This window comes from Eubalaena glacialis, chromosome X (assembly GCF_028564815.1).
Source record: "Eubalaena glacialis isolate mEubGla1 chromosome X, mEubGla1.1.hap2.+ XY, whole genome shotgun sequence".
NCBI lineage: Eukaryota > Metazoa > Chordata > Mammalia > Artiodactyla > Balaenidae > Eubalaena > Eubalaena glacialis.
In genome coordinates this window covers 78,181,450-78,209,035 of record NC_083736.1, presented here as the reverse complement: position 1 = coordinate 78,209,035, position 27,586 = coordinate 78,181,450, and the positions used below count along the sequence as shown (strand labels likewise).

The following is a 27,586-nucleotide window of genomic DNA, read 5'->3' as shown; positions in this document are numbered from 1 at the left end:
ATGTGATACACTGATAGCAAATCATTGTTATCCATTAATGTAGGGGTTTTCTAAGCAACCCTAGGTTAGCCTAGTTATTTTATCTTTTTAAAGTAGTAATGTTACATTTTTTTAATCTGTAAATCAATTTAACTTCCCCTCCCTTCAGGTAATTTGATTCAAGTTTTAAGATTTTTAAATATTTGAAATTTATTTATTATGTTTTCCAAAGGTGAACAAGTTATATTTTTCACACACATAGTGCATCTTTCAAAACATACCTTACATCTTTATTTTCAACTCATCCTTTTTTATATCCTAAATGAATCTAATATGGAATTTATTTTCTTCTTCTAAAATAATTTGTAAATGAGCAAAACATCATCTCTGTAGCCCTTCCATTTGACATTCAGTTTCACTCTTTTACAGTACTTTTTCGTATTCTAAGCAGCTTGAAAGCTCGATTTTTGTGTACATGATCCGTCAGTAACAGCTGCTTTATTCTGGGATTTGATGTTACAGGATGTTATTTATCTGTGATATGATTATATATTTATGAATACATAGTGTGAATATATATTTATGAATACATAGCGTGAATATATACACATATGTATATATATACACATAAGTATATATATAAATGGATAATCAAGAATTTTATGTAGGTACTGGTTTATATAATCTTTTCTGCTTTTATGATTCTTTAAAGAAAATGTTATATACCTTTCATAAAAATGAGTTTAGATAATGATTTAACACAATCATTGGTGCCTTTTTTCTTTTCTCTTTTATTAGTATTGTCATGAAGCACGGATTTGATCTTGCAAATAAACTGATATTTCCTAGTGATCTTAAGTTGACATTCAAGGGTTTGTTTTTTGTTTTGTTTTTTTTTTTTCCATTAAATTCTATTGAGAAAGTGCAAACTGACTCTGGAGTTATTCTGGAGTTTTTCATGGTTGGATTCAGAAACCAAACTGTGTGCCATATGTCATCAAACTCAGTTCCTCACTTGGTATCATAAAGAAAATGTGTTTCTGACCTTTTCTATCTTACTGACACAGTCATATTCTTACTTGGACTATATTACATAAATGACATTTGGCCTTTATGCCTATATGAAAGACAAGTTATGAGCCACATCGATCCCTATGTACATAAATTATTTAGTCCTAGTTAGGTTGCCCAACAAAATGCACTTGTTGACTAGCCCGTACGTAAAGTTTCTTTAAATGCATTTGGAACCATTTTGCTTACTTGTATGACTGCTGTGTGTGATAGTCTCAGAAGCTTGAGAAATAGAGTTCCTATTTTTTTCAGCAAGCATTCATTTAGGTTTTACATTCACATTTGTAATGTCATCAGTTTTGGGTTTAACATCTGTCATCATTGAAAGAATCATGGCTGATGAGTATGAAGTTAGATTCATAAAACTTTAGAACTAGAAGAAGTCTTGTAGATGGAACTAATTCCACTCCTTCCATTTAATCATGAGAACACTGAGGCCAGAGAGATAAACTGACTTGGCCAAATTGATACAAAGACCAAAGTAATACAAGACCTGCATAGCCATCCTCTACTGTGTCACCCTGCTACTGCACATTAGACTTCTCACTTTTGTCACTTTTAAATGTGTACATTATTATTGTTGTGCAAATTCTGAGTAGAAATCCCACTTCCCGTGTGTTTCAAAACAACAACTTGTAAGAAGGCAGTCATTTATGTGAAAAATGGGTGTTCCAAACCCAGTTTTAGAGAACTGAAAGTGTGTTATTTCTGGTTTGTGTTGAGTGATGTCTGACTTCTGAGTTTCAGATGCTCTTGTTTCAGTGGTGCTGATTGTGACTGGCACTCCATTCACCAAAGTTTTTCAGTTATTACCCTTATGCTATGGTCTATGAATTAAAACTTCTTTTGTAGTTTCTTTTTTTTTAAGTTGAAGTATAGTTGGTTTACAATGTTGTGTTCGTTCCTGGTGTGCAGCAAAGTGATGCAGTTATATATATGTATATGTGTGTGTATGTATATACATATATATACATACACACATATATATATATAACTTCTTTCTCAGATTTTTTTCCATTATAGGGTATTACAAAATATTGAATATAGTTCCCTGTGCTATAAAGTAGGGCCTTGTTGTTTATCTGTTTTATATTTAGTAGTGTTTATCTGTTGATTCCAAGCTCCTAATTTATCCCTCCCCCACCTTTCCCCTTTGGTAACTATAAGTTTGTTTTCCATGTCTGTGAGTCTGTTTCTGTTTTGTAAATAAATTCATTTGCATCATTTTTTAGATTCCACATATAAGTGATATCATATGGTATTTGTCTTTCTCTTTCTGACTTACTTCACTTAGTATGATCATCTCCAAGTCCATCCATGTTGCTGCAAATGGCATTATTTCATTCTCTTTTTCATGGCTGAGTAATATTCCATTGTATATGTATACCACATCTTCTTTTTCCATTCATCTGTTGATGGAAACTTAGGTTGCTTCCATGTCTTGGCTATTATAAATAGTGCTGCTGTTAACACTGGGGTGCATGTATCTTTTCAAATTAGAGTTTTCTCCAGATATATGCCCAGCAGTGGGATTGCTGGATCATATGGTAGTTCTATTTTTAGTTTTTTAAGGAACCTCCATACTGTTCTCCATAGTGGTTGTACCAATTTATATTCCCAACAGTGTAGGAGGGTTCTCTTTTCTCCACCCCCTCTCCAGCATTTATTATTTGTAGACTTTTCGATGATGGTCATTCTGACTGGTGCGAGGTGGTACCTCGTTGTAGTTTTGATTTCCATTTCTCTAATTTTTTTTTGGAGTATAGTGGATTTACAATGTTGGGTTACTTTCTCCTGTACAGCAAAGTGAATCAGTTATAAATATACATATATCCACTCTTTTTTTAGATTCTTTTCCCATGTAGGCCATTACAGAGTATTGAGTAAAGTTCCCTGTGCTATACAGTAGGTCCTTACTAATTATCTATTTTATATATAGTAGTGTGTATATGTCAATCCCAATCTCCCAGTTTATCCCTCCCTCCCTTTCCCCCCAGTATCCATAAGATTGTTTTCTACATCTGTGACTCTATTTCAGTTCTATAAATAAGTTCATTTGTACCATTTTTTTTAGATTCCACATATAAGTGATATCATATGATATTTGTCTTTCTCTGTCTGACTTACTTCACTCAGTATGACAATCTCTAGGTCCATCCATGTTGTTGCAACTGGCATTATTTTGCTCTTTTTTATAGCTGAATAATATTCAATTTTATATATATACCACATCTTCTTTATCCATTCCTCTGTTGATGGACATTTAGGTTGCTTCCATGACCTGGCTATTGTAAATAGTGCTGCAATGAACATTGGGGTGCATGTATCCTTTCGAATTACAGTTTTCTTCGGGTATATGCCCAGGAGTGAGATTGCTGGATCATATGGTAGCTCTATTTTTAGTTTTTTAAGGAACCTCCATAATGTTCTCCATAGTGGCTGTACCAATTTACATTCCCACCAACAGTGTAGAAGGGCTCCCTTTTCTCCACACCCGCTGCAGCATTTATTGTTTGTAGATTTTTTGATGATGGCCATTCTGACTAGTGTGAGGTGATACCTCACTGTAGTTTTGATTTGCATTTGTCTAATAATTAGTGATGTTGAGCATCTTTTCATGTGCTTCTTGGCCATCTGTATGTCTTCTTTGGAGAAATGTCTATTTAGATCTTCCACCCATTTTTTGATCAGTTTTTGTTGTTGTTTTCGTTATTGAGCTGCATGAGCTGTTTGTATATTTTGGAGTTAATCCCTTGTTGGTTGCTTTGTTTGCAAATATTTTCTCCCATTCTGCGGGTTGTCAATTCATTTTGTTTATGGTTTCCTTTGCTGTGCAAAAGCTTTTAAGTTTCATTAGGTCCCATTTGTTTATTTTTGTTTTTATTTTCATTACACTAAGAGGTGGATCCAAAAAGATATTGCTGCGATTTATATCAAAGAGTGTTCTCCCTAGGTTTTCCTCTATGAATTTTATAGTATCCGGCCTTACATTTAGGTCTTTAATCCATACTGAGTTTATTTTTGTGTATAGTGTCAGAGGATGTTCTAATTTCATTCTTTTACATGTAGCTGTCCTGTTTACCCAGCACCACTTATTGAAGAGACTGTCTTTTCTCCATTGTATATTCTTGCCTCCTTTGTCATAGATTAATTGAACATAGGTGCATGGATTTATTTCTGGACGTTGTATCCTGTTCCTATATTTCTGTTTTTGTGCCAGTACCATACTGTCTTGATTACTGTAGCTTTGTAGAATAGTCTGAAGTCAGGGAGCCTGATTCCTCCAGCTCCATTTTTCTTTCTCAAGATTGCTTTGGCTATTTGCGGTCTTCTGTGTTTCCATACAAACTTTGAAATTTTTTGTTCTAGTTCTGTAAAAAATGCCATTGATAATTTGATAGGGATTGCATCGAATCTGTAGATTCCTTTGGGTTGTCTAGTCATTTTCACAGTATTGATTCTTCCAGTCCAAGAACATGGTATATCTCTCTATCTGTTTGTGTCATCTTTTATTTCTTTCATTAGTATCTTATAGTTTTCTGAGTACAAGTTTTTTGCCTCCTTAGGTAGATTTATTCCTAGATATTTTATTCTTTTTGATGTGATGGTAAATGGGATTGTTTCCTTAATCTCTCTTTCTGATCTTTCATTATTAGTGTATAGCAAGAGATTTCTGTATCTTGCAACTCTAGCAAATTCATTGATGAGCTCTAGGAGTTTTCTGGTAGCATCTTTAGGATTTTCTCTGTATAGGATCATGTCATCTGCAAATAGTGACAGTTTTACTTCTTTTCCAATTTGGATTCCTTTTATTTCTTTTTCTTCTCTGATTGTCGTGGCCAGGACTTCCAAAACTATGTTGAATAAAAGTGGCAAGAGAGGACATCCTTGTCTTGTTCCTGATCTTAGAGGAAATGCTTTCAGCTTTTTACCATTGAGTATGATGTTAGCTGTGGGTTTGTCATATATGGCCTCTGTTAGGTTGAGGTAATTTCCCTGTTTGCCCACTTTCTGGAGAGTTTTTATCATAAATGGGTGTTGAATTTTGTCAAAAGTTTTTTCTGCATCTATTGAGATGATCATATGGTTTTTATTCTTCAGTTTGTTAATGTGGTGTATCACATTGATTGCTTTGCATATATTGTACAATCCTTGCATCCCTGGGATAAACCCCACTTGATCATGGTGTATGATCCTTTTAGTGTGCTGTTGGATTCTGTTTTCTAGTATTTTGTTGAGGATTTTTGCATCTATGTTCATCAGTGATTTTGGCCTGTGATTTTCCTTTTTTATGGTATCTTTGTCTGGTTTTGGTATCAGGGTGATGGTGGCCTCGTAGAATGAGCTTGAGAGTGTTCCTTCCTCTGCAGTTTTTTGGAAGAGTTTGAGAAGAATAGGTGTTAACTCTTCTCTAAATGTTTAATGGAATTCTCCTGTGAAGCCATCTGGTCCTGGACTCTGTTGGAAGTTTTTAAATTCAGTACTTGTGATTGGTCTGTTCATATTTTCTGTTTCTTCCTGGTTCAGTCTTGGAACATTGTACCTTTCTAAGAATTTGTCCATTTCTTCTAGGTTGTCCATTTTATTGGCATATAGTTGCTTGTGGTAGTCTCTTATGATCTTTTGTATTTCTGTGGTGTCAGTTGTATCTTCTCCTTTTTCATTTCTAATTTTATTGATTTGAGTCATCTCCTGTTTATTTATTTATTTATTTTGATGAGTCTGGCTAAAGGTTTATCAATTTTATCAATTTTATCTTCTCAAAGAACCAGCTTTTAGTTTCATTGATCTTTTCTGTTGTTTTCTTTGTTTCTATTTCATTTATTTCAGCTCTGATCTTTATGATTGCTTTCCTTCTACTAACTTTGGGTTTTGTTTGTTATTCTTTCTCTGGTTGCTTAAGGTGTAAGATTAGGTGTTTATTTGAGATTTTTCTTGTCTCCTGAGGTAAGATTGTATTGCTGTAAACTTGCCTCTTAGAACTGCTTTTGTTGCATCCCATAGGTTTTGGATCGTCGTGTTTTTGTTGTCATTTGTTTCTAGGTATTTTTTGATTTCCTCTTTGATTTCTTCGGTGAACCATTGGTTGTTTAGTAACATATTGTTTAGTCTCCACGTGTTTGTGTTTTTACAGTTTTTTTTCCTGTAGTTTATTTCTAATCTCATAGTGTTGTGGTCAGAGAAGATGCTTGGTATGATTTCAGTTTTCTTAAATTTACTGAGGCTTGATTTGTGGCCCAGTTTGTGATCTTCCTGGAGACTGTTCCATGTGCACTTGAGAAAAAAGTGTATTCTGCTGCTTTCAGATGGAATGCTCTATAAATATCAACTAAATCCATCTGGTCTAATGTGCCATTTAAGGCCTGTGTTTCCTTATTGATATTCTGTCTGGATGATCTGTCCATTGGTGTAAGTGGGTTGTTAAAGTCCCCCCACTATTATTGTGTTACTGTCGATTTTCCCTTTTATGGCTGTTAGCATTTGGCTTATATGTTGAGGTGCTCCCACATTTCTCTAATAATTAATGATGTTATGCATTTTGTCATGTGCCTTTTGGCCATATGTATGTCTTCTTTGGAGAAATGTCTATTTAGGTCTGCCCATTTTTTGATTGGGTTGTTTGTTTCTTGATATTGGGCTGTGTAATTTTTTGTGTGTTTTGGAAATTAAGCCCTTATTGGTCACATCACTTGCAAATATTTTCTCGCATTCTGTAGATTGTTTTTTCGTTTTGTTTTGCACAGCTTTTGCTGTGCAAAAGCTTATAAATTTGAATAGGGTATTTTGCAGTTTCTTTAATGCCAATGCAAAGCTAAATATATTGCCAAGGGAAGAATTGTGATAGAGAACACATTTTGTCATCTTTTAGCCCATTAAGCCTTTAAGCAGTTGCTAAATGAAGTAAAAGGAGCATACTTTATAAAAGGTAGAGTCAAGGTTTAAACCATTTTTTGAGTCAGTTATTATCTCACATGATGCCAGTGGCTAATGTTTCCAGTTCTATTGCATCTTCCACAATCTTAGTTATAGTTGTTAATTGGCACTAATGAATGTGATACTTTTAGGAAAGCAGTTGCCCCATCTGATCTAATTTGTGGTCATTTTTAGCATTTACTGAGCAAGTTAGTTTCGTGGAGAGGAGTTAAGGTCACAGAATAGAAAGGAGCATTTTACACAGAGTTAAATTTTGGTAGAAATATGACAACATGTTATATAGGTATGGTTTTGCAATTACGTTAACACCTTAAGGTATTGAAACCTTTTTGCTCATGTACCCCTCAAACACGTATAATTTGACATATACAGTTTTTCATCATAAGATTCAAATAATCACCAAGAGTGTAGTTTCTAACATTATAAATGTTGGTATGTAATGGTAAAATGGTAACATCACCCCTTTAAATGTATTCAATGGAATTTAAGTATCAGAGATATTTGATACCCACTATCACCCACTTCAAATAATAAATGGAAATAGATTTTTTTTAAATTTCCAAAGACAGTAAGCTTAAAAAAATGTCTTCTGGATTCAGTAATTAATCCAATTATATTTGTGCAAAATTAGTCAAACTATCATAAATATATTACAGTTTTGATAAAGGATTATTAAACACAAAGTAAATTTCTTGAAATGCATTGCTTAATAAAATTGCAGGAGGCGAGGTTGAGCACCTGGACAGTGACTCCCTTAGAGTTATTTACCTTGTGGATAGTCCTCTAGTATCTTTATACACCTCCCAGTTTGAATGTTGCTGCCTTAAGTGACTAGCTGCACCTTCTACGGGAGATTATTACAGTTACACAACATTGTTCAGTGACTAAGAGCAGGCACTCTAGAGGCAGACCACGTGGGCTTGAATTCCAGCTCTGAGCCCCAGCTCTTCCTTTTAGTAATTGCATAACTTTGGGAAATCTGCTTAACTCCACTGTTCCTCTGTTTTCTCACCTGTAAAATGAAGATAATAGTTGGCTATTGCACAGGTAAAATGAAATAATACTTCTGACATGCTTAGGGTAGTGTCTGACACATGCAAGTTCACCATACAGTAAATTCTAGATAATCTTTTAAATTCTTTTGAGAATTTTAAAGATATATCTTAAAGCGTCTGTGAGCATTTCTCAGGCAGATTTAAGTAATTTGAGGATTATCCACTTATGCTTTCCTTACTTCTACCCTGGTCAGTCAGATAATTTTTCCACACTTCATATAAGTAACTAGTAAAATTTTCCCTATGCATGTGTATGCATACATATATTTGTATGCACATGTATGTCTTCCTAAGACTGTGAGTACTTAATGTCTGCTCATGTCAGGGAAGCGAATTGTCTTTAGCCACAAATGTTTATTAAACACCTATTGAAAAGTAAAAGTTATATTCGACAAAGAGGAAAACTGACTCTAAAACTTGCCCTTGCTAAAGACTTATGAGATGTATGAAGATTAATAAACCAATTTTGAAAATAATCTGAATTTTAAAAAAATAATACAATCAACCTCTGATTTGAAAAGAAGCAATAAATTGAGAGTAACCTATACAAGGAAGTGACATAGATAACAGGAAAAGCGGGTAATAAGCAGGGAGAAAAAGTAGTTGTTCGTACCTTAAATTTGTAAATGAATTAATAATGTAGCATCTAAGCAGAATCAAGGTATTAGAATTCAAGGTATAGATGTCTTTAATTTTTCCTTCTAAGAATTGTAATAAAACTTATTAAGTACAAGATGATAATCTGACTTTATTACTAGAAATTTTTGCTAGCATTCCATGAACTGAACTCTGTTACACTGTTAGGAAACATAAGGATATAGTTACTCTGGTGTATTTCTTTTATATATCCTGATTTATAGAACTAGTAGTTTACCGTTAAGATATTTTTGAAAATATACTGTTTTATTTATATTCACGTTCATCTGCTTTTCCCCCTAGTGTACGTTAATTGAATAGGAAAGAACTGGAAAATTGAGAACTTTGACATGAACGTTGGTATTTTGTGAGACTGTGGGATAATAGAGACAGGACATTTTCTCTCAAGTGTTACATCAGAGATTTCTGCCTTTATAGTTATATACTCTGTTTAATTCAGCATTTATCTAGGGACTTTAAACTCCCTCCCTACCAAAGTTATATTGCATTTGAAAATTTTAAGTTCATTAGGAATAATTTTGTTGTAAAGGTTATTATACCTTTTGAAATACTGTATATCCTTCAATATCCCAGAACCAATGGGAATCATTGTTATAGTCATATAAAAACATTGCTTAAATAAGGTAGATATTTTATTAGGCCATACGTAAGACAGGAACTTTCTTAGAATATCACTTTGTTTGGTGCACCTGGAAAAAAATACTACAAAATTTGATTTTAGCTCACATGGTTATTAAGAGTCCCTTTATGCTTAGATATATTTTAGAGTAGAATGTGGAATTAATTTTAATAAAGAGAATTCTATTCTGATGTTGCGCTTCCATGATAAACTTTGAACCATGTTCCTGGGGTTTAAAAAAGTCTACTAGCCTAAAGTAAACTTTTAGAAAAGAAGTGCATGTACTTCTCTACTGGTGTTTTAGGAGTAGGAATGTCTCAGTTCATATACTTTTCTCTAATATATATTCTTTCTGCCATAATTCTGTTCTGCCCTAAACCCTTTCCAAAACCACAAGAATTACTCCCATTTAGGGATCCCCTTAGTTCTTCCTTTCAGTATGTAGAACCTTTTGTCCTTCCTTTGCCCTTTGTATGTAGGCCTTTAGGAATTCTAAGTGCCTTAGGCTACAGTATTTCACTTCTGTGAAGGACCTTTTTTGTACATGATATTCTCTAACCCAAACATTCTCTGAGGTCTGGGCCCCATGAACCTGTAAATGCAAAACAAAGTGATTTGGAAATCCTGAAAATATTACACAAGTTTTGACTTGTGCCATATTATGGACTTTTAAGTATATGTATGATTCAAACTAAGCTAACAGTGTTCCCTAAAAAGCTTTCTTAGAGAACCCTATAATGAATAGATGATTTGTTTTTAACTTATCAGTAAAGCTTGTATAAATGGGTTTTTCTGTCTGAAGAATATTGTGTGTTCTCTAGGTAAAAAAAATAGTCCACTTTTAGTCTTTTTTATACAATATTTTGCTTAGCAATCCTTTATCCACCCTCGTTGGGAATGTTATAAGGATAGCTTAAGCTCTTTCTATGAATAAATGGTTTCCTAAGCTTTTTTACCTTGCTGGTTTTACATAACCATCAACTGGTACTTAGTCTTGAGTCTTAGTGTGCTCCCTCTTGGTTATTAGTTAACATATATTTTCGCTATTTTTTTTAACACACATAGCATATTGTTATGGTTTTTACATGTCCCCCATCACTAGATTATAAAGTTCTTAAAGGCAGGAGCCATGACGTGCTTGGTTCTGTTCCCCATGGCACCAGCTTAGTGCCTTGAATATGAGTACACAGTGAAATTTGTGATAAGCAGGAACTCAAAATATTTTTTTTTTAAACAGATTTGGTTCATTTGACTTGTACATCTTCTAAAACAGCAAGAGAAGATTTAGAACCAGTTGTGCAGAAATTGTTTACTCCATATACCGAAAAGGAGATAGGTAAGAACAATAATCAGTGATTCATGATGGAAAGGTAACGTGACCACTTTATTCCTCTTTAGAGATCTCAGGAAGGTTTCTGCAACCTGAATTGAAAGGTGATGTATTCAGCACCAGTGCTTATATGTTTTACTAGGATGACTAAGCACATTCTCTTCCTAAAAATGGGGAAATATTTATAATGATAAGGGAAAAAGCTACATCTCACACACAATGTATATAATTAAGTGCAAAAACATACATTTATATGTGTACATACTCATATGCATAGAAAAAAGACTGTCAGGAAATCTCTCAATTTTGGTGGGATTATGTATAATTTATTTTTCCTTTTAATTTTCTTTATTTTATAGATGTTGTATGAAGAGCATATATTCCTTTTTCAGAAAAAGTTATCTTCATTTATAAAGAAAAAAAAAAACTTAGTTCAACTGAGAGAAGGTTAAGCTATTAATTGGCAAACATAGGAATCCTTCCTAACCAATAATTGTCTTTTCATGCATAGCATGCTAGTGATGTGATAAATATTTAGCTTTCAAAACATATATGCCACTTTGCTGCCTACTCATGGTGGAAAGATGCTTTTCAACCACGAATTTTTTAACTTTTCTCCCCGCATCATAGGGTAGCCCTTGTAGCTGTGAATGGAGCAAATTGTAGTGAATTCTATGTGTAGGTGATCAAAACATGGCCTAATGGATCTTATTCATTTATATGAAGTGACGGTGATTTTCATTAAGGATTTGGATGTCCACTTGAATCCTGGCCAGTTCGTTAATTCATATATCTTCATTTTCTTTGGATGTTATGTTTGTTCAGGCAACCATTTATTTACCCCTACCTATTGTATTTCCTTTTAGTTCATCTTCTGTGTGTCTTGTTTGTTTTCTTTGCAAGATAGTGCATAAAGGGGCATTTACATTTACATAGGAAAACAAACTGCTCCATTCTCAGGAGCTAATATCAGTATAATTAATTTTTGGGGGGGCTGCTTGAATCAAATTCTGCAATCTGAAAATTTACTTCACTTTAGTTTGGAATTTAATTTGTTTCATATTTACTTTTTTTTTTTTCATTGGAAAGTCTCATATAAATGTATTGTTAAAAATTTGATTGCAGAGTTACGGTACACAATAATATTCCTAAATGTAAAATGGAATCATAGTTTTATCTTTGGCTTTAGTTACCTTGCTTATAAAAACTCAGAATTCCTTCTTTATTTCTGAATTTTTTCATAACTTTTGGTTGTAATTTCATTGTGTGGTGGTCCCAAATAATATACTAAATTTGAATATTGTATCATTGCTCTTCACTTTTTAAATGCATTTTCTTTTTTTAAAAATCGAGATGGGGAAATTACATATTCATTACTTAGCATCCTCTAGCCATTTTAGATTTTTAAACATTAATCTTAATGGTTAATGTGATCCCATTTTGAAATGATGTATTGTTTAGAACCTGAGTGAAATTCTTTAGTAAGAACTATGTGCTCAGAGGGGTCCTCAGGTGCACTGAGGCACTGAAAAGCCAGTTTTCACTGACACATAGGCCTTTTTATCATCAGGATGAGGTAGTGGTCATATTTTAATTAAAATGTCAGAACAAATACTGTTGGAGTTATTGAAAATGAATCACCAGATAAAGTGAGCACTGGGCCATGGCAGGTCAAAGAGGCAAAGTCACCTGGAGAAGAGAACTCAACTCATTTTCCTGCCTAAATGAGGAAGAAGGAACTTTATGAGCAATATGAACTTTTAATACATTAAAGTACATTCTTCTCTGTAGCAAAAGCCCCTATTTTCACAGATTGATGGTTTTTACTATTATGTTTTATTTGACAATGATATGAAACCTTATGCTTTAAAGCTTTATAAATATTTTGTTTTAAAATGTGTGCCAGAGGAATAACATTATTTAAGCTTATTTTCTTTTTATTCGACTTCTATGTTCTGTGTAGTGCTGTGCTTCATGAGCTTTTGTGAAAGTCAGCCTAGTCACTTTGCAATGAAGTTTATTTATCGTATTAAAAGATAATGTTCTCTTCTCAAACACAGTACTTCTTTGCCTTTGTATCTGAGGAATCCAATAGCCTTGTGAAGGTATTCCTTCTATTCCCTCTCTTTCTTACTTGTTCATGTTTAAGATATCAGCTGGAGCTCTTGACATATGCTCTGTCTTAAGAAGCAGTTGTACTAGTACTTCTAAGAGCCCTACTTCCCAGGCTCCTTTAAGAACATCAGAGATCTCTAAACTCTTCCCTACTTCACAGTCCAAGGAAATTTCAGATACTTTATGCTTAATAAACCTGATTCTGCAGGTGAGAAAATGAGGTGATTGCTCACCATTCATATGTGCATTAATTCTTCCAGATTCCATAATATCCTTCAAAGCACGGGTAGAACTTTCCTAAGTGGTTTCTTATTTTACCCAGGAAATTGAGATATTTCCATACAAATTGAAGCAAGAATTTCATTAGTACAATATCTTCAAATGTCTGCAGTGTAATATCATCACTGCACCATCTTCTTTCTCTTTTTCCCTCCATTGGGCACAGCATGTGGCGTTATCTCATTCTATCTCATTCAGTTCCTATCTCAAAAAAGCAGCACTGCCTAAAAACAGGAATTCCCCTTATAGGTGTCATTTTGAAATAGGTGGCTGGTGAGGGTGTTTTTACTGAGCTGAGAAGTAAAATGCCTTATCTTAATTCCTTTTTGTATTTGTTGTGTCCAGTCTAGGTCACAGCTGTGGCAGTCTCCTACTCTCTTGGTCTTGTGCTACTGTGCTATGTTGCTAAAATAGTTCACTCTCTCCCTAAACATGGCATGCAGCTATAGACTATTTGTTGCTTTTATTTGGTGTGCCACTGTTGATTTTCTTAGGCCTACTTTATTCTGTACTTGCCCCAGTTTAATTCGCCCAAGATTTTATTCTAAATTACCTATACTTGTTTAGTCCTTTGCACAATCTAATTGAATGAAATGAGCTATTACAGAAAACCAATTCTATTTCTGGCCAAGTGATGTATTCCTAGCCAAACCTCGACAGCTTTAATATTTTTTTGACAATTTTGCACTGCACAATTGCATGTTATTTTTCCAGCTATCTCTCTGCCTTCCAGCTGGCCTCAAAGAAAGATGAAGCAATTACATGTTTCTTTGAGGGTTTTAAGGTCAAAGCCCGATAACTCCCTTGTATCTAGAGCATTTATCTTCAGCCTATGTCAACTTTTCATCTTCCTCTCGGTTTCTTTTCAAAACTTCAACCTCTATGAAATTTCTTTCCTATAATTGAATTATTCATTTCCCCTAACTTTTATTGAATGAAAGCCCTCCTCTGAGCTGGAACTTTCATAAAATATAAGATAAGCTCTCTTAGTATATGCTTAGAAATGGAATGAGCAATATTAAAGGACTTCCAGACCTTAGCTCACTTTTCTGCAATGCTCCTAGAGTCTGGTTTCACAAGTGATAGGCAGTATGTTTAACTATCTTCCCGTAAGATTTACTGAAACTAAGCTCACCAATAAATTTACTAAGAGCCATATGGTTTTAGCTGTGAAATATGAGTCTCTTATGTTCCTTTGTTTTGTCAGTAAGTAGGTTTTGCCACCTATTGTGTGCTTTACATGAAGTTAGTGATACCTTAGACTCATAGATCTTAGCATTAGAAAGGGGCATCTTAAAGGATCACTTCATCCAGAGTTTCTTCATCCTATCACATTAATAATTATGGATTATTCAGGATGAACTAGAAAAAGAACATATTTGGTATTGTTGTAGTGGAGATATTTTAAATTAAGTATAATAAAAAACCTATTTGTCCTGAATTGGGGAATGGGACATTCTTTTTAACTGAGGAACGCAATTAGCTAACTTTTCTACACTGATTATAAATCTACCAATAAGAGTTAATTAACTAGATAATTATACCTTTAGAATTTTCTTTATGATTCACAAGGTGCCTTATGGTCTTGGGTAATAGTCATGCACATCCTTTATTATCATTGTACAGAATTTGAATTTTTCTTCAGATCCAGGCTAAGAAAACACTGTAGTCAATAAATATATTAACAGCAATATTTTCTGTTTTCAACCAAAGAAAATGTAATTATAACACTTCTAAAGAAGAGAGGCATAGAAATAATTATTAAGGTAGCAAGGATTAGGCTTTAGGTATTGAGATTAAGAGAGCTGGATCTTTTAATAAACACATCATGCTTTGATTATACCTGAAAGCAGAATTAAAATTGGTTCAGAAATTATTCATTGAGCATCTGTTATGTGCTAGGCTCTGTATTAGGGAGCATGAAAGAGCAAGAGAATAAGGACTAAGTCTACTTCATCTTTGTATCCCCAGCTCCTAGCCTGATGCCTAACACATAATAGATGCTTGCTGTAAATGAGAGAATGTGCACTGAAAACAGCTTACAGTCTCATAATCATATTTTTGTTATTTGTTTGTTGGTTGGCATTACTTTTGTAATCTAGTAGGACAGAGTGTTAGTGAGTTAGGATATCCAATTTTTAATCCTGTATATACTATTTTTTAATAACAGCTTTATTGAGCGTCACATACCATACAATTCACCCATTTAAAGTATAAAATCCAATGTTTTTTAATGTATTGTTCAAACATCACCACAGTCAATTTTAGAATATTTCCATCACTCCAAAAAGAAACCCATACCCCATACCCATTAGCCATTAACCTGCACTTACCCTCAATTCCCCCACAGCCCTAGGTAACCCTAATCTACTTCCTGTCTTTTTTTGAGGGGGGTGGGGCGGGCATGCCACGCAGCTTGTGGGATCTTAGTTCCCCAACCAAGGATTGAACCTGGGCCTCGGCAGTGAAAGCACTGAGTCCTAACCACTGGACCGCCAGGGAATTCCCCTACTTCCTGTCTTTATAGATTTCTCTATTCTGGTCATCTCATAATCCTGTATATAGTATTGACTTACTTTATAATTTTTTAAGTTGGTTTATCCATGTGAAACATAAGAAAATCACTTTATGTTAACTTCTCACTTCATTGGCATAATTTAAAGATGAATGTGATCATAAGCGCTTTCATACTGGTGATGAGAAATAAGACAAATCCAAGGGAACATGATTGGAGTTAAATCTAAGTAACTTACTAATAATCAAAATAATTTTTAAAATCTAACTTGCCTTAGGTTGAAAAGCCATCATTGCTTGAAATATCATACACATGTATTAGAGTGTGTGGATACAGATTTACTATAGTTTACATACAAAGCTCTGATTTACTACAATATATAGTCGTAGCTTTGTTAGCAATTGGCTACATGTTGTAGTAATTGAGAGGCATGTTGTGCTTTAGATGTAAGTAAAATTTATGTCTACATTTAGAAAATGAAGAAGTTGAAAAGCCAAGACTTCTGTGGGCTCTTTACTTCAATATGAGAGATTCTTCAGACGTCAGCAGGAACTCTTATAATGATTTACCATCCAACGTTTATGTCTGCTCTGGCCCAGACTGTGCTTTAGGAAATGATAATGCAGTCAAACAGGTAAGGCTGTTGGTGTTTCTTGGTTTTATGTTAGGAAGTTGGTGTGGTAGGGAAAGTGAATTGTTTTTTCCTCTAGGAGGTGGGAAAAGAAACTAAAAAAGCATCTCTCTCATTTAATACCATCTCTGCAATTTGCCCCTAAACTTTTGCTTGGTGAACAGCAAAGCCACTTTAATATCAAATATTTTCACGTTCTTGAATATAATGATGAACTACAAGAGATTGTTTATGAGTTCCATTGTGGGAATAAAGATAGAAGATGTTAGAAATACATATTCAGAAAAATGAATTTATAATGCCAGTATTCTAAAGAAACATTGCTTCTAATTTAAATGGTGGCCTATCATTGTATTTTGAAATACACAAACTTTTTCCTCTGTAAACTTGAGTCATTTCATAAGGAGTGTAACTAGTAAGGCATACAAAATGTATTTTTAAAATGGCACATTTTTAAGGCACATTCTTAACCATGGAAAAGAACATGTAGTTTTTCACAATTAACATGATTCCTTTCATGTTTTGACACAAGCTGGTGTCCCAAAGCTACTATAATAGCTGCTGAGGAGTAGCACTCCTGGGCAGGGCTATGAATAGGTACAGGGCAGGTGACACAAAATGCCAAAAGTGAATTATGAGTCTACTAAGCTGAAAATTCATATGCATGTACAAACACACTTTTCTGCGCTTGACAGGAAGAGAAGAGCAGAAAATACTGTTTTTTAAGGTATAAGTCTAAACTTTTCACCAATATAGTTGGCGCATCTGTTTATTGAATCAATAAATGGATAATTTAACGTTGTTCTAAGACCACAGATGGAAGTTTCATTCCCACTAGTGGTAGGGATCTTATAGGAGCAGATGGCCTTTTTGAGCCTTTAATCTAATTTTTAGGCATAGCAGCAAGGCCATGACCTATACATTTACAGTTTTTTACCAGATTCTTTGTTTCCCATCTTCAGAGTCTAGTGGTGATCCAGGATAATCATATTTAGTCAGTGATAACAAACAAAAATAGGAAGTCACATCTCTCATCCATCATTTATTCTGTTAGTTTAATAGCAACTCAGGATGGTTCAATATCTACATTTATGGCTTAAAATGGCCAAGTCAGTTTTGCTTTGATGGTCCATTTTTTTCCAAGAAGAAATTACCAGCAAGTTATCAGCCAGGTAACTTTATTCCTGAGTGAACTTTAATGGTTTTTTTTAACCAAAATGGAAGGCCTTAAATAAGGACTTAATATAGAAGTGCTCATGTGATCTAAACTGCAAGCTAAAAGATTATAATTGAAGGATAATTTTATCATGAGATATTGATTCCCAAGAAGATAGACTTGAGTACAGTGTTTTCACAGAAGAAAACAGTAATAATGCTAGTTTGGGTGCTAATTATTATATACTATTAATTATAAGTAGGTTTATATTTGTTATACAGCTTTTAACCTCACATCAGTTTTGGGAGAAATATTATAATGCCTACCTTAAAGGACATCAATAATAACATTTAAAAATAGCCAGTTTATTCAGATAAACTGTGTTCTAATTCCAGTATATCATGCTTTGTTCATCCCAAACACTAACTGATGACTCTGTTTTCCAAATTGTCTCTAAAAGCCCTCAGAACATCACCTAAGCTTTGCCTGTGTAGGAAACATAAGTACCTGCAGATTTCATTTTTCTTTCTTTCTCTTTTTTTTTTTTGAAATAAAATGCTTCATTTTGCTAGTTGGCAAGTTTGCATCTGCCCTTCTTATTTGTAAGTATATAGATGTTGAATAACATAGACCTATCTCTCTTGTGTTCATATGAAGCTATTTATGATTTGAAGACATATGAAAAATATAAAGTAATCTGATCTGTTTATTACTTACAAGTTAAAAATTGTGTGCAGGAGCATACCAAGACATTCCCTATTATGTGACTCTTTCTGTGACTTGCTAGTTTTTGTAGTTTATGTTACTCCAGTTTTTTTCTGAACCTGACATAGATATTTCTTTCCTTAATACAGGGAGTGTTTCATTTACCCACAGATACTGATGAACAGACTGGTCTATAGTCCCTACTTGTCTGTACTCCCAAGCCAGTGATAGCTCCCTCCTTCTTCAGGAGCCCCCATTGCCTAGGAGCTGCCACTGCCTTGGGAACAAGAATAGTTAAATAGTACTGTACTCTGTATTATACTTAAGGTATGAAATGGGTTATATTGGCTGATGTGGACTGGGCTGGCAGTCTAACCACCATGTAGAATGTTGTTCATATGGACAGATCAGCAACTTGCTTATGACTTTTGGTACATAATTTGTAAGTTGAAGACCAGCTTTATAGGTCGTAGGAACTGTCAAGTTGCTCACATAGTGCAGTAGCATTCACTTTCTCAAGCCATTGAGGGAGAGGGCAATTTTAGGTGTCATATCTTCTGAAGCTTCCATTCATTGAGCATTTTCTATATGCCAGGCATTGTCCTAATCATCTCATATATATTATTGTATTTGGTTCTCACAACAACCCTATGAGGTAAGTATCTGTGACATCCCCCCCATTTTACAGATGAGGAAACTAAGCCCCAAAGGGGCTAAATAACTTTTCCAGAGATCACATAGCTGGTAAATTTTTTATCCAAGATTTAACCTCAAGTCTGTTGGACCCCAGTGCTTGTACACTCATCTAGTATACTATGCTACTTTCAACTCGTTAATGCAGATACATCCTAAATACATTAAACTGCTAGATTGACAAAATATTTGTTTGTTTTGTGTAGATGTATGTTAAAGAAACATAGGAATATCTAAATAACTCAACGTGTCCTCTCTGTACTTCCCAGTATAAGGAAACTAATTCACAATATAATTAGCCCTTTTTAATTATTTTAACCACATGAAAGTCTTTACCCTTTAAGCTAACTTCTGGCTTTAAAAGAGCAAGGAAGATTAAAAGTTGACAATTAAGTACTCTGAACCAACCTCTTGGTGACAACTCTCAGAACTGGGGCTTAGTTGGCAAATGAAATGAAGTTCACCAAGAAGCATTAGACAGACCTTCCAGAAAGTGGCAGTTGACCCTAAAAGGTTCCAGCAGTTGGAAAGAGGAGAGACTTGGGAAAGGCTGGAGTCTGGCTGTAGGAAATTGGCATCAGAGAGGGCCAATGGCAGTGAGCTGAAGGTGGGATTTCCACAAGCAGGTAGAACACAAATAAAAGCAGGGCGGCAACCTGCAATTGGTTGGCAGTCTTAGGACACACATTGTTCATGACAGGGATATACAAAAACAGGTCGAGTGGGATCCAGCCGCAGGGACTGGAGTTCAGGAGAAAATCTATCCTACAGGGAGGTGGCAAAAGGGAGACAAGGTGTGAGATACAGAGGAATTGGAGTAGAAGTAAGAGGAACAGTAATAATAATAGTAATAATAATTGTTACAATATTTATATTCAACATTTGTATACTATATGGTTTCTAAAGTTCTTCCATTTATATATATATGTATAAAATATATATATTATATATATAAATATATATATATATAAAGAGAGAGAGAAAGAGAGATTCTACTCCATGCCTGGCACTAAGGATTCAGAGTTAACTAAAACCCAGTCATTATTCCTGGATGAATCACTGTCTGGTAAAGGAGAGAAACGTGTAAACAAATGACATTGCAGTGTGGTATATGCAACAAGAGAATGATATCGAAAGTATAAAAGTAATATAGAGGAGCCATGAGTTGTATCTAGGAGTCAGAGAACCTTACAGGGAAGAATATAAAAGATGAGTAGCAATTCTTCATCCAAGTGATAGACAATCAAATTGATAGCATTTGCACCAGCCCAGGATGTAAACATCATGGTATGTTTAAGAAAGTACCAATAAACAGGTAACAGTGTAGCAAAAAGCCTGAGAGGCAGAGATGGGATGAAGAAGAAGACGATGAGACCAGAGAAGATAGGCCTGAAGGGTGTTGTTTGCCATAATAAGTATCTTGGATTTTTATCCTGTTAGAAGAGTTTTAAGCCAAAAAAAGGCATAAACAGAATTTCATTTTCCACTGACCCTTCTAAGGGCAGCATAAAGATGGATTACACAGGGGAACCCTAGAGGCAAAGTGACCAGTCCAGTTCTGAGATGTTGCAGTTGTCCAGGGGAAAGATGGTGCATGTCTGGGCTATGTCTCTAGTGGAGGAACAGGTGGAGTCAAGAACTAAGAGATAAAATTGATAGGATTTGCTGATTGATTGCATGCAGAGAGTAAAGGAGAAGGAGAACTTCTATAGGCAGACAAGGTAGAGATAACAGACACAATGACCATTAGAGGAACTAAAGTGTGAGGTAGAGGCTCTGTCTGACCTCAGTCCTGCTTCTAGGGACTAAATGTCTTCAGCAAAGATGTATATGGTAAGACCCCAGGATGGAAGCAAAGCAGTCATCTCAAATATTTAATTTCAAAATATCCATAATAAAATGGCATGTCTAAAAATATAACTTTGAACTATACTTAAGAAAGAAAGAAGCTATTTTTCTCTCCCTGCCCCTTCTTTCAACTCCACATCAAAGCTCAAAAGTTTCTGCTTAACCAACCCTTCACCCTGTCCCAAAGATACTGGTTTTATTCACCTGATGTAGGAGTTTACCAGCTATAGATGGCCAAATGGCAAATAATTTCGATTTTGCAGCCCATATAATGTATTTTGCAACTACTCAACTCCACCATTGCAGTGCAAAAGCAGCTGTAGACCATAGATAAATGAATGAGAGTAACTGTGTTCCAATAAAGCTTTATTTATGAAAACAGGCAGCAGACTGGATCTGGCGTGTGGGCCATAGTTGTCAACTCCTGGCCTAATGGATGACCTTGCGTGTACTTTGGGAAGAAGGGTTGAAGTGGTACAGACAGACATTGTAACCTTTAAAGCAAAACAAGCATATGTTTAAAACCCTTTAATGACGTTCTTTTACCAGTAGGCTAGAGTGCAAGCTCCCTAGCCTGGCAGGGACCCTTATCTAACAAAGAACTGTATGCATCTAAATAATAGTAGGAATATGTTTAGAATAGAATAACAATGCTACTTGCCACATTAACTTTCTTGTATGTGTGTGTATTTGTTGTTGTTAATTAAGATCACATTTACTTTATTATTCTCTTACCCTGCCAGACTAAGCTCAGCTTAAATCTCAACATTTTAATTTATGTTATTATTAATAACAATGATTACAGTTACCAAATAGAGAGGCTTACTCTCTGCCATTCTATAGGCAAGGAGAGCAAGGCTCAGAAGCTGAGTAAGCATTCCCCAGATCACATCGCTGCTAAGTGGCAGAGCCAGCATTTGGGCATGGTTATCTATTCAGTGTCCATTGTCTTGGACACTGTGTTATATTCCTCAAAGCACAGGGAGAGGAAAATTAGAAAAGCAAATAGTTGAGCAAACAGTGAAGAATTTTCTTGATTTGAACAATGACTTGTTAAACTTAGTATATGCTAAATTAGACTGTGCAAATATCACAAACAGGCTCTATTAGGAAATTATATAAAGGATATTAAGGGAAATTGTATTTCTGTTGACATGTAGAATGAATGACCTTAAAATCTCAACTATTTGAGCACTTCATAAAGAGTCTTAGCAAGTACTGATATACTTGAAGGGTGGGCCTGAATGAATGTATAAATTAGAGGGAGAAAAGTCATGGAGTTCTGAAAGCAGTTTTTAGAAGGTCATGTATGCTGCCTAAAGTTCTATAACTTAAAGAAAATTTTAAGGGTGATACTTCATTTTTTTGATAGTTCCAGAAAGGCACATACATTTTAAGTTAATATACAAAAACTCTTGTGCCCTTTTTTCCCTGGCCAGGCTGAAGCACTTTTCCAACAAATCTGCCCCAACGAAGACTTCTGTCCACCCCCACCAAATCCTGAAGACATTATCCTTGATGGAGACAGTTTACAACCAGAGGCTTCAGAATCCAGTGCTATACCAGAGGCCAACTCAGAGACTCCCAGGGAAAGCGCAAATCTGAGAAACCCACAGGAGCCCTCTGAATAACGAGTATACACCAAACTGAATAGCACATTTTGGAAAATCCTCCTAGCCTCAGAGTCCTCTTGATGGAAGAACTGTTTGAAAAATGTTACAAAGCAGCAGTCAGTTGACATGCAGAATTACCAAGAGAAACAGATGATAGAAATCCAAAAGGGAATTTTCCTTAAAAAGGACATTCCAAGACCACAAAACACTTGTAAAGCACATTGACTTGCCTGCTTTAAGATACCAAACCTGTGGAATTAGCAGATAAAAATTATAAATGGATTGATTCCTAGAAATATAGCTATGTTTATGAAAGTGATCCTATGCATTGTTAATAATTCTATGGTATTAGGACAGCTTTTGCTTGCCACTTTGGATCTTTGTTTGAAAACCACATCTTCAAAATCTGCTTACATATTTCCTTTGATTATTTGAGTTATATTTTCTATATTGGTATGAGCATCGTGACACAAATGATAAAAGCATACGTAAATATAGCTGATAAAAACTAAAGTGTCATGATCCAGGCAGGAGCCTATGCTTGAAATAGAGGTTTGTTTTGTTTTCTATCTTGAGTATTGAAAATGCTAATATTAAAGTAGACATTTTTACAAACAAGTCATGAGTTCATTACTCAGTGTTTTTTTTTTCTTTTAAATGTTAGTAGTGATATTTGTATGTGAATCCTGAACACACTAGGAAGGCTCAATACTGAAGAAATGGAAGGAAAGATTTGAATAGGCTCATTGGTATTTGGAAATTCTGTCTAGTCGAGTATCTGGAGCACTAGCCTAATTGTCTATGGACCTAATTTAGTCCTAGCTATGCCACCGATGATATTAAGCAAATTGTTTAACTTCTGGGTCTCAGTTTCTCCATATGTCTACTGTATGAGAATGATTTTGAAGATAAATGCAGTGCCATCCTTAGAATGGTTTTTCTGGAATAAAAGTTGTTTCAGAATTTTCTCATTGACTTGAGGGTGAATATCAAAGATCTCATGCAGCAAATAATTGTTTGCTGTCACCTCCCCCAACACAATAGATCATAGTGTTCTTATTGAATTAAGCTTTTAAAATAAAAATCTATTTCCTTAATTAGTATTTTATAGTCTAATAGAAAAGTAAACATAGTAACGTGGAATTGTGGTTTTGAATCTTAATAAGGAAAACAGTCTATAAACTCTTCATATTCCTCTTCTAGTAGGTAAACCTGAAACCACCAAGGACTCTAAATAGAATATGACAATTGGTAAACCCTAATATGCACTTAACATAAAAATATAAGGGCTGTACATAGGCAGCAAATCTAGTTACAGTGATAGTGCCTATATTAAAATCTTTCCAAATGCCAAGCTCTAATGGTTTACCTTTTTTGAGCAATAGTTTGGACTCAACAACTTATTTCAATAAATAAATACATTAAAAGTGTGTTGTCATGCAGTCTGGCCTATCTTGCTGATCAGAGAGCCATGGCTACAGTAGAAAGCACATAGTTCTTACGTACTTCAGCTGCAGCAGGGCTCTGACCTCTCCAGATTTCAGAGAAGATCTTAAAGGAAGCCAGCTCTGTCAGGTCACAGCCTCATGAGAAATGGAAAGAATCAAGGAATGTAGCTCTTGCCTCACCTTTTAAACCCCCTGCAGATATAGCTGAATCCAGAAGAAAATCTTCCCAGCCTCTCAGGCTACTCCTAATCCTCCCCATTGCATAGCCTCTCCCCTATCTCTTTAATCCCCTCTATCCCTTTCTTCCCCTTTTATAATGTTATACAAATCAGGGACAATAGAATCACATTATAACCTACTTTGTTATATGGATTCAGATCTATCTTAAATCATATTTCCTGAAACCCAACTGCGGCATGCGCTAAATGCACAATACATACCTATAAGCACCGGGTATTGGCTCTGCCCCGCAGTACCAGCAATATAAAAGCTTCCACTATATGAGAGTATTGAGTCTGAATACAATTGCAGTAAGCTGCACCAATTAAGATATTGTACTTTGTTATAGTCTTAGAGTTAAGGCCTCTTGATGCAGCATGCACACTTATGTAAACAGCCAATCAGGTACACCCAGAATGACTAGAAAAATACTGATAGCTTTACTACAGCTCTCTAGAACAATGAAGGAGATATTCTGTGGTCTCATGGCCCAGTCCATACTGTACCCTATTTCATCCATTAGCCAGCATCGGAATTTCTCTTCCAGGTTATTTATTAAATACTGTTGAAATGTTTAAAAGCTCCTGAATATGATTAGTGATGATTAAGATAATACACAACTGTTAAAAACCTTGTGTTAGAGAACTTTAGATATTTCCTGTTGCCTCAGAATGTAATAGAAATTATTCTAAGAGCATTCTTTTCAGCTATCTTAATTACTGCAAATACTTGTTTTCATCGCTTTAAAGGAAAACCTTTTAGTTTTGTTGTAAAACCGTAAGCCTGAAGTCATATGAATAAAATATAGATGCTGTATGTGATGCAGAAATTTCAGTAGCTAATTTTAAATTTTGAAAATAGCTATTATCAAAGAATTTTTATTCATGTGTTTAAAATGTTTATGTTATGCATGTTTCTTATTAACCAAAAATGATAATACCATTCAGTTTAGTGATCAACATGAAAACGGGTTACTAACCCTATGTTGCTACTGTATTTTTGTCTAGTTGGTATGCCTGCCCAGAAAAAGATAGATATATATGATATGTATATTACAAACATATATTTTTCTATAGGAAAACTGAGTTATAATTTCCCCATCTTCTATGATATCTAGCTGCTCATAGGAAAATAGTCATGTTAATGGTTAACTTCTGGAATAGTGGTTTCTGAGATGGGTAGCCCTTTGTGTAAAATAATGGCCACACTAATGATTAACTTCTGTCACAGCTGTAGTTCTGGAGAAGGCAGCCCTTTGTCTAAAGTCCTAAAAACCTCGAAAAAATTTTGTTGAAATTTGATTGCTAAATAGTAGTGATCCTTCAAAGCAGTTTTCTTACAAATAAGTTATTTACTGCTATTGGTATTGGATAATTTCTCTCTCAACTCTTGATTTTCTTATATGCATTTCCAAAAGCATGAATATATGATTATTCATAATTTGCACACTGTAACAGTAAGTTTTCAGAGGAAATAAAGTCTGTTTTTAATGCCTTTCAGGCGTGGTATCCTATTTTTTAATATTAAAATTTTGTATATATGCCAAGAAATTAAAATTGTCTTGGAACTGATTTATTTGTTGATACCAGTCTATTACTTAAATTCTTAGTTAATTGTCCAGCTGTATACTTGGTTTTATTTCTAGGCATCTGCCAACTGTGTCAGGTCTCTGAAAAAGGCAATCAAATGATACATGGGTATGATTTACTTAGCAAACTGTTCTAGATGCCAGCATCAGATCTCATTCTGTTTGAAATCAGTGTTCTGAGGCATGGGATATGGCTTTACAATACATTACCTGCAAACTGTTTTCGCATCTCACTTAGTGTATGAGAATCTGAAACGTTTTTCTTATTTACTTGGTGAATGAGAACATGAAGTGTTTTTCTTTGTGGTCGTTGAGTCCCCAACAGCTTACTTGCAGCAGATAAGAGACTGCTGATGTTCTTTTCATGCAGAAATCATTCACTGAACTATGATTTGTTCTTGAATCAAATAATTAAAGAAGAGTGACATTTTCTGTCAATTCCAAGTCATTTTTAAATCTTCCCAGACAGGACATATTCAAAAGATAACATCATTATTTCAAAACTGGCAATTTATCTGTGAGATTATTAATGAATCAAGTTTAAGAAAGATAAGGTTAATTGAATTTTTAAACAAGTAGCTGTATTATCCTTCAAACACCTTGGAGTTCATAAGAGTATTCACACTTTTTTTTTCTTAAACAAGTGTTTTGGTATGTTTGAGTTCTCTTCTTTAATGATGGCTTTTTAAAAATGCAAGAGGTTTAACACAGCATCCCAGGTCACACTTTGAAGGCCACTTTTCTTTCTATTAACATAGTTTAGCTGTGGGGCTGCAATGAGATGCCCTTCCCATACAAGTTGCCACGTCTTCTCTTTCTGGTGATGATGACTCTTAGGACCATTTGACAGGTAATCATTAGAACTTGAATCCTAGTAGACTGGAGGGTTTTTTCACCTATCACTACAGGGAGATTTATGCTGGTAACACCTATTAATGTTAATAGGACTTGCATGTGTAAATCCTCTTCCCGTCAATGAGACAGTTGACCCCTAAAAGAAATATTCTTTAGAGATGGACAACTTTCTACTCGAGAAGCATTAGTGAATTGTTCTATTCAAATTTTTCATGTGTGGGAAAAAATCGCAAGACTATACTAATTCAGCAGAGGATTTGTAGAGCTTGAAAAGATGAAATAATAGCTCTTAGTTTTCTATTCACATTCTAATATATATTAGATACTATTACTCTTCATGTTATCAACATAGCATTTTTCTCTTATTTTCACTTATTTTTATTATTTTCTAATTAAAGTATAATTGACATTCAACACTATGTTAGCTCCAGGTACACAACATATGATTCAATATTTCTATACATTACAAAATGATGACCACGATAAGTCTAGTTACCATATGTCACAATACAAAGTTATTAAAATATTGACTATATTCCCCATCTGTACGTCTCATCCCCATGACTCATTTATTTTGTAACTGGAAATTTGTACCTCTTAATCTCCCTCACTGATTTCACTCATCCTCCCCACACTCCTCCTCCTCTCTGGCAACCACCTATTTTTCCTCTGTATCTATAAGTCTATTTCTGTTTGTTCATTTGTTTTGTTTTTTAGATTCCACATATAAGTGAATTAAAACAGTATTTGTATTTCCTGCCTGCCTTATTTCACTTAGCATAATACCCTCTAGGTGCAATCCCTTTCAAACCACCAATAATAGCATTTTTCACAGAACCAGAACAAATAATACAAAAATTTGTATGGAAACACAAAAGACCCCAAATAGTCAAAACAACCTTGAGAAAGAAGAACAATGCTGTAGGTTATCACCCTCCCTGATTTCAAACTATATTACAAAGCTACTGTAATCAAAACAGCATGGTACTGGCACAAAAACAGACACATAGATCGATGGGACAGAATAGAAAGCCCAGAAGTAAATCCACATTTATATGGTTAATTAATCTATAACAAAGGAGGCAAGAATATACAATGGGGAAAAGAGAGCCTCTGATAAATGATGTTGGGAAAACTGGACTGCTTTCTCACACCATATACAAAAATAAACTAAAAATGGATTAAAGACTTAAATGTAAGACCTGAAAATATAAAACTCTTAGAAGACAACATAGGTAATACACTCTTTGACATCAGTCTTAGCAATATTTCTTTG

General features: G+C 34.6%; 1 protein-coding gene across 1 annotated transcript in view; it reads left to right on the top strand.

The window, feature by feature from the left end:
- Window positions 1–22,448, top strand: part of CHM (CHM Rab escort protein) — a 177,047-nt gene extending 154,599 nt beyond the window's left edge. The window contains exons 13-15 of the mRNA XM_061178456.1: window positions 10,553–10,651; window positions 16,028–16,188; window positions 22,027–22,448. Of these exons, the coding sequence (XP_061034439.1) occupies window positions 10,553–10,651; window positions 16,028–16,188; window positions 22,027–22,218 (452 nt within the window). The 3' untranslated portion in view covers window positions 22,219–22,448. The remainder of the gene's footprint in view (window positions 1–10,552; window positions 10,652–16,027; window positions 16,189–22,026) is intronic.
- The last annotated feature ends 5,138 nt before the right edge of the window (window positions 22,449–27,586 follow it).